The sequence below is a fragment of the Lactuca serriola genome, chromosome 9 (genome assembly GCF_051521515.1).
Source record: "Lactuca serriola cultivar US96UC23 chromosome 9, Lser_US96UC23_V15, whole genome shotgun sequence".
In the NCBI taxonomy this organism is placed as follows: Eukaryota; Viridiplantae; Streptophyta; class Magnoliopsida; order Asterales; family Asteraceae; genus Lactuca; species Lactuca serriola.
The window spans coordinates 68,244,307-68,255,879 of NC_136416.1; the positions used below are offsets into that span (position 1 = coordinate 68,244,307).

At 30.7% G+C, this 11,573-nt stretch overlaps 1 protein-coding gene across 3 annotated transcripts; it reads left to right on the forward strand.

Moving 5' to 3' along the window:
* The first annotated feature begins 7,418 nt into the window (after nucleotides 1-7,418).
* On the forward strand, nucleotides 7,419-11,162 carry LOC145074083 (E3 ubiquitin protein ligase RIN2-like). Of its 3 annotated transcripts, XR_013691690.1 has the most exons (13): nucleotides 7,419-7,716; nucleotides 8,122-8,523; nucleotides 8,599-8,676; nucleotides 8,774-8,860; nucleotides 8,962-9,083; nucleotides 9,193-9,289; nucleotides 9,358-9,463; nucleotides 9,570-9,727; nucleotides 9,807-9,944; nucleotides 10,013-10,080; nucleotides 10,141-10,534; nucleotides 10,626-10,786; nucleotides 10,894-11,162. XR_013691690.1 is itself a non-coding variant. In XM_079020515.1 (12 exons), exons 2-12 carry the CDS (start codon nucleotides 8,281-8,283, stop codon nucleotides 10,680-10,682), a joined length of 1,548 nt encoding a protein of 515 aa, XP_078876641.1. In that variant the 5' UTR covers nucleotides 7,419-7,716; nucleotides 8,108-8,280; the 3' UTR covers nucleotides 10,683-11,162. The 3 variants fall into 3 exon arrangements, 2 of the variants coding, with proteins under 2 accessions (XP_078876641.1, XP_078876640.1); XM_079020515.1 differs by having other exon boundaries at nucleotides 8,108-8,523; nucleotides 10,626-11,162; XM_079020514.1 differs by having other exon boundaries at nucleotides 10,626-11,162.
* The last annotated feature ends 411 nt before the right edge of the window (nucleotides 11,163-11,573 follow it).

Here is an 11,573-nt window from a genome sequence, read left to right on the forward strand (position 1 = left end):
ATTCCTGGACCATTGTGAGTAAAAATCTTCTAACTTACTCACTGGTTTCGTAGATCTAGTTATTTGTCATACTTGTCACTTTTTGGTCAATTTAGTGCATAAAGTTCAGATCTTGAAAGTTTGTGACCTTATTATGGATAAATTTGGGAACTTTACCCATCTAAACATCATAATGATTCAGATTTAAAGGTTGGAGACCTGGACTTAATGGATTTAGATGAGAAAGATGCATTTTTGGCCCCATTGAGACATAAAGACTAGATATTGGTTGTTTGGACCATCCTAATGGATAACGTTGGAAGCTTTATCCATTATGGAGCTAGTAGGAATCAAATACGAGCTTTGAGTGAAAGGTCTTAATGCATTAAGTGCTTAAAATAAAGTTTGGCAAGGGACGCTGTACGCGGGCCTTAATCTAGGCTACACCCCGTCGTAGCCTGATTTTTGCATGCTTTCTAGATAAGACTTTACGTACATAGAGTAAGACATAGGCCACGCGTAAGTCAATGAAAAGTTGGCCGTTGACTTTTTGACCATTTTGACTTTTGGTAAGCTGTGAGGGGTTGAGGACTTAGAAGGGCAAAATGGTCTATCTTGGTATTTGGAATTTCCAAGTTGGAGTATTTACCTTAATTGCTAATTAGGTCTTAGTTTGTGGATATGTTAGTGGGAGAGACTTCAACACTGACAACTCGTGTGTGAGATATATTCGTTTACCGATCAAGGTGAGTTTCCTCATTGTTGTCGTGGGTTGAAGACACCAATGCCGACCCACTGGATTATGTTATGTAGGAAGACCAGGAGGTGGCCCCTAACAATAGTATTAAAGACCTAGATATGGCTCCCGACAAACTATACACAAGACCAGGGTCTGGACCGTGACAGTTATATGTAGGATGCTAGTTGTCTTTATGATACTTGCATAGAAGACCAAGAGGTGACTCTTGGCACTTGTTTTTAAAACTTGGGTTTTTGCCCCCGACTTGGCAAGGAAAGACTATAATACGACTCATGACATGATAGTAATTGTAAGACTATGGTTGTCACATAGCAATCTCTATTTTATGTATGATATGGTGTATTTTGGGAAACTCACTAAACTTTGTGCTTATGGTTTTATGTTTATGGTTTCAGATACTTCCATTTCTAAAGGGAATGGTCTGGCATGACCACACAACATCCCACAAAGTTTTTCGCATTGACTATTTGTGATTTTTACTCTAATGTTTTAATGATATATTTACTTTAAATGGTTTTGGAACAACTCGTTTGTATGATTTATTATTTTTAAAATGAAACTTTTCCTGTTAACTTTTGGGACGTTACATGTAGCTGATAAGGTACTTTTTGATTCGCCACACATGACAATTAAAAAAAAACTCAAAAAATTAGTTAATTTATCAGGTAGTTATGACGTGACACACATAGCCTAAGTTTATATACATTTACGAGTAAATTACATAAATCATCCTTTGGTTTAAGGCAAATTATGCATTTCATCTTTCTTTTTTTTTTCTTTTCACTATCAAGTGTCTTTTAAGGTTTGTGACTTCCCAATATTAATAATGTTCTAACATGGGATTATGAACATCTATGACTTCATATTAGACACATCACTTTAAATTGGGAATCAGACTCATTATAATATACATATCTTTATGCACCTAAGTAAAGCAGAATTAAGAGCAATCAACACTCGGTAGAAACCATTGATCATGTTTTTGTTCCTATAACTTTTAGGACAAGATTAGGTTGGAATTCGACAATACAAACTATCCCGATTATTGTATCATGGAAAATAGACACAAATGAACAAATATGATTTATGAAAATCATGTCCAACATCAATCTCTCTCAGCTACATTTGGTTTACTTATTACGTTTTCCTATATTTTAGATGTTATTACCTTTCCCCTTACAAATATATTTATTGGCACTTTAGAAGAATTGCAACCAGAGTCGTTCCAAACATATTTTGAGCTAATGACGAAAGAAGAAAAAAGACCCTTAAGATACACAAATTGCATCAACTGTTTTTATATTAACTTAATAATTGAATTTTTTTTTACCTATAGCTTCTAAATATAACATGTTCGATTATATAAACTCATATATTTAAAGAAAAATAATTCTTCTAGCGTTTTGAGATGCAAAATCACTAATAATATATTCAAAATCGATCATGTCTAACATTATATTAATAAATTTTGTAAAAAATTTGGGTATCTTTAAAAGATGGGTCCTGAACAGTTGTCTTTATCGCCCACCCTTTGGGACGGACCTGATTGCAACTAATTAAATTGAATAAATCTCTCAACACTTAGGCGGTCAAATTGTTGATTTACTATAGTCTTAAAAAAATATTAAGTTAATTGATTTACCTAAAAATAGATCAAAAATTTTCTCTTTAATATTATAAGTAAAAATGACCTATGAGGGTAATAAACTTTCGATTTTATTCACATTTAGTCTTTTTTTTATATCATTTACGTGTGAACTTTTTTGTAAAAAATCAATTATGATTGGTTATTGTAGGTCGTAAGAGTATTTTTTGAACACCAAAAATAAGTTTACTTGTAAATTATGTACACATAAGGAAAGCGAATAAATGTGAACAGAAATAAAATCTTGTTATCTCATAATTCATTACAACTTCTTAATTTTTTATTTTAATTTAATTAAAAATTTATTAGTTTGTAAAATATTTATTTTATAAAAACTTATTTTGTAAATCTATTGGTGAACCTCTTTCTTATCTTGATAAAAAATAATAAACATAAAAATTTGACGTACCAACCACCATAATTATAATAAATGGAAATTATCATAACAATCATTTAAATTATTTTTATTTGGAACTTCAATTTTTAATAATCGAGAAAGTAAAGTGGATATGAACATCAAACATTTACACAAACTTTTAAGTGATATAAAAAAGTTTAGGAACAAACTAGAAAAGATTTTCCGGCGTTGCCAGGGTCGGAAGGTATTGCTTTGTAAAGTAAAGTAGCATCTTGAATTGCATTGAGATAATCTAGTAAAGGAAGATAAACAATGTCATCCCGGAGAATATAGACGGTTGCTTTTTGTCCATTAATGTGAGGGATTTGGTCTTTTCAGGTAGTAGGGACTGAATTTGTCACCATGGGTAAACCATATGAACCATTTATGTAATTTTGGCGGCGTTGGTGGTGGTGGTGACGACAGATGATGGGTGAGTTTATGGTATTGGGTGAGTATCTTCTTTTCTAATAAAAAAGACTACTAAATATGTCATTTGTCATTTTTTTAGGCCACTATCCTACCACGTGTCAACTTTTTAGACCCTTAGCTAATGTTTTTCCCGCTCATTGTTTTTGCCATTGGCATTTGAAAAAATCCAACAAAATGGTAACATTTATTTGTTTCCATGGTAATCGCTATAAATCAGACGATTAATTTGTTGTGTTTTGGTAACTTGAGGTTCCTAGGCAAGAAATCAGGTTGTAATCCTATCAAAATCGATGGACTAGGGCTACCTTTAATGGTTTAACCCATTTTATAATCTATCATATACTGCTCCAACTAAACAGGATCGTCGACTTGAAGATTATTCAGCTCTTTTGATTTCTGGTTGGTTATCAAACTTTGTTCTTCATCGTGTAGAGTGCTAAAAAAGTTTTTATTTTTTTATTTTATGATTGGAATACTCTGTTAGGCAATCCACCACATCGTTAACATCTCCTTCTGCTGCTCTTTCTATCTTTTTTTTTTAATGTTTTTCTTTCACTCAGTCGTTAATTATTGATCTTGCCCCTCTAGATAACTCAATATAAGTATCAATTATTCAATACTCCTTAGCTTTGGAATCATATAATCAAGAATCACATAAGTGGCTCTGTGTTGGACGTGGAGCTACCAGGTCGGTTGTCTTTTTTATTCACATTGCTATCGTATCAGTGATGTTTCATTTAAATTATTGTTTCTTAGCATTTTCCATGAACTTGATCGTTTATATATTCAACATGTTGCCTGGGATATACTCTCGTTATGGAACATTTATCTTTGTATATTGGAGTCTTGTGAGTTTGTCTTCCAATTGGAGACAAAATATAGCATTATAGTGGCATAGACCATTAATATATTTCATTTCAGGATAAATGATATATTGCATTGCTATGATAATAATTAACAAACCTATTCTTGATTAATAATTCATTAATTAACTACAATTTGTTTACTTTTCAGGGTAGTTGTTGTAATGCTCAGTGTTTGATAAGGAGGGTGATGTATTTATCTCATATGTATATTTCCTTAGAACTATGTGATATTTATTTTGGGTGATATCATAACTAATCTTTTTGTGAATTTTGATGTTGTATTTAAATTTAGCAATGACTTTATTTTCTCTAAATTTGTGTTTTTACATAGCAATTTGCCTTTTATTTTGATTCAAGCTTAATTATTTGCTTACTAGGTTCTAGGGCTTTAATTTGTAGTATGCACTAGACTATTGTTTGATATGGGTTCATATATTGAATAAATAAGATAGAGAGCTATATTTGGTTGGAACGTGGGTTTGTTTAAGGGCATTTATGGAATAAATAAGATAGAATCATGGCTGAACATACTTTCACAACTTAACTAATTAAGATAATTTTTAACATTGAGTAAAAAAACAACTTTATATATCTTAATCTATTAAGTTTTATACAGGTTTTGTGTGATTTTGTAGTTTTTGTAGGATTCGACAAAATGCATTTCTACTTCTGAGACGGGGTCCAGGATTTAAAGACAAAATTTTGATTGGAGGAATGAGATTTGAAAACTCAACAAACACTTATACGTTTCTTTCAATTTAATGTTGCGCTCTTTTAAAGCATTTATTTGATTGTACACTAGAAGATGGAGTAGTTTATTTCCTATTTTTTGGAATATTTTTGCTAATTTTACTGTCTATTATTTTGATGGAAGAGATTGTCTATTGTTTATGTAACTATGAAAGGTGAAGGCTTAGGTCATTGAAGTAACTCATAAAGACAAAAAGAGAAGCTATTAATGATAATGAAGGTAAGGTTCTTATGATAATATGACTGTTGGCTAAATAACATTATCCATCCTTGTGGTCAGTTGAATTTACGGACGCGATCCAATTTTTATATTTTAAACAGTTGAAGTGAACATGTTTAAGTAATTTGGTGGCTAGCTATCTCAATTGTGAATGTAAGTAAAATATATATTGAGTTTTCCGTCATGAGGGTATGAGATTTTAGCGTAATTGAAAAAAAAAATAGATTAGGGTCAAATGCAAGAAATAACAATCTTCATTCATGGGTTTATTTATTATAGTCATCGGGTACTGAATCTCTTGATTTTGTTTCTCTAAGAGATTTTATTGATAATGTTTGATGGTATATTTCAGTAAGATATAAAAGAAATAGTAGTCGGAAATCTGAAAGTAGTATGTTTCACTTATAAAGATAAAACATTGTAATTTTGTTTTACGACTAACAAGTTTTACTTTGACTAAACAAATGATGATAGTATTATATTTCAATTGAAAAATTAATTTTAAAAAAAATCCAAATTGTTAAGGCATTCTATTTTCCTTCTTAAGATTATACAATGAAAATCTTAATGTTCTTGATTTCATTTACTAATTATAGCATTGCACCGCCATTTTCAATATTTAGTATTATATTATTAAAAAAGAATTCTAGAACTGTGAAAATAGAATTTATTATAGCATTACACTTTTCATCACAACATTGTACTTTCAAGAGTATAGGGCCTAAATGCAAGAAATAGCAATGCACTTTCTTTTGTTTGTCTAATGTAGCATCTTACTTTTAATTATGTTTATTCAGTTCTTCTTAATTAACTATTTTTCTTATTTAAGTATTATACGTTAAAAGTACAATGCTATCATACATGAAACAGTGTATGTGACACAAAAGTAGGATGCTTTAACTGAAAGAAACAAAAGTAAGAAACAATAGTTGGATTGTTAATTTTATAGATGGAAGAAACAAAAGTAGGATGCAATGGAAGCGGGTACCCGTTCTCGCAACTGGGACTGCTTCGAAACTGGAATTGATGTTACCGGTTCTATTTCCTAAAGTTTGGAACTGATACGGACCGGTTCCGTTTCTCATTTCTTGGAATCGTTACCTACAGTATATCGACATTTGACATAAAAAATATTTTAAATTGTAATATACCAACATAAATATTATTACTTATCTTAGTCACTAATTAAAAAGTTTGTTATTGATATTCACATTTAATATTGTCATTTAAATAACTAATGGTTTGATTAGGCCTCCATTAATTATAATTGGAATTCATATTGTATTTTTTACTATATATTTATATATCATTGAGATATCCTAATACCCATTATGAAAATGGTGACATTTGTTCGATAGTTAAATAAGCCATGAGTATCAAATATTATTTTTTAATTTGTTAACAGTGGTTTTTACGGGTTATAACCTAGTTTTCTAATAAATAAAACATTAATTTAAAATCAAAAAGAGAATGTTAAATATGGTAAACCATAGGGACTAATCGTGTAATTTTGTCTAACAATAATAATAATAATAATGAGGGACCATTTCTGCCAAAAGACTAAATACTAAAAGGTGAGGGTTATGAAAGATTCAAACCAAAATGAAAGGGTTGTTTGTGAAAAAAACATAAAAGTAAAGGGTCAATGTTATAACTTGAAGGACCAAAATTGCCAAAAAAAAATAGCTACTTTACTGTTAAAATCTTTCATAACTTTAATATATATATATATATATATATATATATATATATATATATATATATATATATATATATATATATATATATATATATATATAATAATGGTTTGTGGTTGATATCTTAGGAGAGAAAAACACTCTTTTTAAACTTTTATGTATCACTCAAATGTTTGATCAAATGTTTGTGTAAGTGTTTGATGTTTTTATCATTTTTACATTTTTGTTTGTAAAAACTTGAAAAAGATTGAAGTTATAATTGAAGATAATATTTAAATGTCAATCTTTTAAAGATTGACGTTTCACAAAAATATTTTTTCTACAAATTTATAGATTTTTTAAATAAAATTAAAATATAAGATTAAAACGTATAATGAATTATGAGATAACAAAAATAAGTTGTACCTTGTAATTTACCAATAACCTTATTTTTGGTGTTTCAGAAAAAATACTGATATTGATCTATAATGATACTTTTTTAACATAAAAAATAAATTAAATGGTAAATAATATAATATAAAAATAATAATAATAAAGTAAATCTATATAAAACCGAGAATTCATTTCTTTGTAAATTATTTTCACATAAGTTTTTACTATCACCTACACTTTAAGCTAGAAATGAACAATTATACGTCAAATAATTAAATTTGTCAATAATGCACATATTTCTTTTTTGAGATATTTTATTGCAAAATTCATCAACTTTTGTTCTTCCATCTTTTCCCACAAATTTTGGTCGATTTCTCGATCGTTGTTGTGCGCAAGGCCAAGATACAGAATTTTCCACTGAAGATTTCACGTCATGGTCTTAGATCGGGACATGTTTGACACCCAAGACGATTATCATGTGTGTCTGGTTTCACGATGAATGAATATTGCAGTATTTAGAATTTTATATGCAATCAGTTCATCAGCACACGCATCTGCTGATCATCTGCTTGTTCATCCGTCTTACAAAAATGTCCATGTAAATTCTTTTTCCCATATCTTTATATACATGTTACATCAGTTATATCATTTGTTTATTATATCGATAATTTCGTAATTTGTTAGCAATTCTAGGGTTTCTAGGTTGCCATTGAGTGTAGGAATCGACAATTGTACTTAATGCTACGATTTTGTCTTTTTCGCAAGTCTCCACATTGGATTCTTTGTTCGAACTTGTATAAAAGTTCAGTTGGTCTGAGGGCAACTTCTGTGTATATACGATCAGATTGAACTGTTTGTACCGAAGAGTGAACCTAATTTCGTATGTTCAAATTTGAAATGACATTATTGATAACAAGTAATATAATTGTTAAATGTACCATTTATGCTTTCGTTTCTTAATTTCCTGTCTAATTTACTAATTGTTGCAGTATCAATGACACAGATTACAGAAATCTAGACTCTGTTCCAGGATTCAAAGGGTTTTGATGGATGGTGTACAAACTAAATTATAGTTTGTGTGCTTCTTCATGTCTTCTTGCACACTGTGATCAATTCATTTATCTCATGAAATCCTGGAACTCTGGTTTCATTGTAGTATATCATGGGTGTAAGTTACTTACCAGTTTCAGCAATCTTCACAGTGTTGAGCATTACAACCCTCCATTATTGGACAGAACCTTCACTTACAGAACTCAAATCAGATGGTTTAAACAGAAACATTCTTCTTCACCCTGAAGATGTCACCCATGCACTGGAGCTGCTTCTTTTAAGTTCTAATTCCACAATTGCACTTGTAGCCAATTTTGTCATCAACATATATCTACTCATCATCCTATCTCTTAAGGTATTCAGCATCATAGCACTCACATTTATCTTCTATTTTGATTCTTTGATGATGGTTTCTAATTTCTTCATGCAGACAATATTTTTTGGGGAGCTTCATGCATTTGAATCTCGGAAGCTGTTGGAGCAATTGGTTAATTATGTTATGTACAAGGTAGAAGCAGTCATCTTTGAAGTATATTCTGAATTTCTGATTGTGATTCTTGACATATGGCATATGACATTGTAATCAATTTCTGATTGTGATTCAGGGAATGTTCCTTCCATTGGTAGTCCCTCCAACAGTTATTCAAGTTGGATCATGGTCAACATGGTTGATTGTAGTGAGCTCTTTGAAGGTATTCTTTTCAATGGTTTCTTTAAAATTTGATGGGTGTGTATAACAAGTGACAAATTTTTTATCTTGTTATTTTAACTTTTTATCTTTCATGTTTTCCAGATGTTTCAAGCTTTAGCAAGGGATCGCCTTCAATCCTTGAATTCATCTCCTTCTGCAACTCCCCGATCTTACTTCCGTGTTTACTGTGTTTTATTACTGGTTATCTCAGTTGATGTGGTCTGGTATATAGGGCTAAATTAGTCATTTTGTTTCTATACACAGATTCCAAGAAACCTATTTTTTAAATGTATTTATTTACATCCTCATCATATTCTTTATTGCTACTTTCAGGATAAGAATATGTATGCTTATCTACGATACAACACCATCATCTCTAGATATGTTATTATTCTTTGAGCCTCTCAGTATTGCTTCTGAGACACTACAGGTGCATATCTTTTTTATTTATATATTTCTGAATTTGATTATTAACTCATTTCTGTCCTTTTTTCACAGGCTATTTTAGCCCATGGATTTCAACTCCTTGATATATGGAAATATCACTCAACAGGCACCTCCACAAATTCCAAAATGTCAAAACTTATTGATATATCATCAGCAGGCAAGATTTATCAATTTATCAATTTATAATCTATAATATCATATATGATGATTATATTTTTGTGGTTATTACTTATTTACTTATTACAATTATTCTTATAAAACAGGTGCAATGTGGGAATGGAAGAGTGTTTTATCACGTAATTTAGGGTTTTTATTGGAAATGATGAGTTTGCTAATGGCTCTTGCTCATTATGTGCATATTTTATGGCTTCATGGTGTAAATGTTCATATTCTTGATGCAGTCATTTTTCTAAATATACGTGTAAGTTCTTTTATTTTATCAGAGCCTTTCAAATTTCATCCATAATCCATATTTATGTAAGTTTTTACAACATATGCAGGCTTTATTAAGTGCAATTGTAAAACGTACAAAAGGATTTATTAAGTTACAATTAGCTTTAGCCACCCTTAATGGAGCTCTACCTGATGCAACATCTGAAGAGATTAAGTCTTATGATGATGAATGTGCCATTTGTCGTGTAAACTTCAACTTTATTTTTTTCTTTTTCTTTTTCTTTTTCTTTTTTAAAGATTTATCTGTTTACAGGAACCAATGACGAAGGCTAAAAAGCTCACATGCAACCATCTTTTTCATCTTTCATGCCTCAGATCATGGTAAAATACTAAACTATAGTAACTTGTGTATGCTTTTAAAATGACACGTGTCAATGCCAGGTTGGACCAAGGTCAAAGAGAGTATTACTCATGTCCCACATGTCGAAAACCTCTTTTTGGAAATGTTACACCGAATACTGAAGATATTTCAAATGATGAGCAAATTGCACGTGAATTAAGCTCTGCACTTGAATGGCAAAATCCACATGGACATACTCATACCACTCTACCTTCATGGAACTTCTGGCCTATTAATGCTTTTCATGCCACGTCATCATCATCTTCTTCTTCTTCAAATGCTCCTGTTCATAATCATGCTCCTACTGTGGTTCCTGATGATTCTCTCAATAGGGTTGGATTACATCTTACATATCAGGATTTAAGACGTATGGTTGAAATGGCTGAAATTGTTCGTGAAGTGCTTCCTCATGTCCCTCGTAATATAATCATGCAGGTGAACAATTTCACACATTATATTATATTCCCAAAATACCCTTATGGAATTCTTTTATACAAAACAGTATAATGGTTTAATCAATTTGCAGGATTTAGAGCGAACAATGTCAACTTCTGTTACTGTGAATAATCTTCTTCAAATATAATACTATATAATATATCCTTTCACAATAATTGTCACCAAATTCCCAAGTGGTAAATAAAGTCATGGGAATACGAAGGTATACAAATGATCAACACACAAATCCATGTAAGATCTATCCTTCCTGTATTATGTGCGATTGTTTTACTTATGCAAAAGGTTCAAAATATGTATAGATAACAAGTGAATAGATTTGAAAATTTTGGTGCTTTCAGTTTCAGGGGCAATTTGCAAGTCGTTTCGCTTCTATCATGCTTGTAAATTTAGGCCCTATAATAAGAGAGACTGATATACACATTTGCTCATGCGTTCTTGTAAATTAGGTTGTAACTTGTAATTGTTCGAATTTAAACGGGTCATAAGTTGACCAAATTGTGTTTTTAATGCGTACGCCCTTTGTGTTTTATTAAAAAAATATAAGTTATCATTGTAATAATGTAGGGTTTTAAGTTAATCATTTTTTAACACAAGTTATTGATGGAAATATTGATCTCCAAATGGTGTTTATCTTAGAGAAAGTGTATGATATTGTACCATGAGTATAACCTTTGTTCAAACTTTCTTTGGTGACATGGAGTATTCAAGCACATTTATCTTTGCTAACATTGTGTTGGTGGTAGAGACTAGAACTTAGCCGAATTTTAGGTTGGAAGAAAGGTGGGTACAAATCAGCATATTTTAGACGATATATATTTGGTGCAATTTCAGCATGAAATGTAACGATTGGTGAGAAGTATGTATCGAGGAGAAAGTACTACTCCTAAAGAAGAATTTTAAGTACTTATTATCTATGATTTATAAGGGAGATAGTGTTTAGGACGATGTTACATACTATATAATGGTGAAATAGTTACAGTGGACGATGGACACAATAATTTTGTGCAACAAGATCCCC

Excerpts from the sequence above, each read along its gene's own strand:
- LOC145074083 (XM_079020515.1), top strand. The coding sequence starts at position 8,281 with ATGGGTGTAAGTTACTTACCAGTTTCAGCAATCTTCACAGTGTTGAGC. Across the intron at positions 8,677-8,773 it reads TTAATTATGTTATGTACAAG|GGAATGTTCCTTCCATTGGT; the intron begins GTAGAAGCAGTC and ends ATTGTGATTCAG. Across the intron at positions 10,535-10,625 it reads CTCGTAATATAATCATGCAG|GATTTAGAGCGAACAATGTC; the intron begins GTGAACAATTTC and ends ATCAATTTGCAG.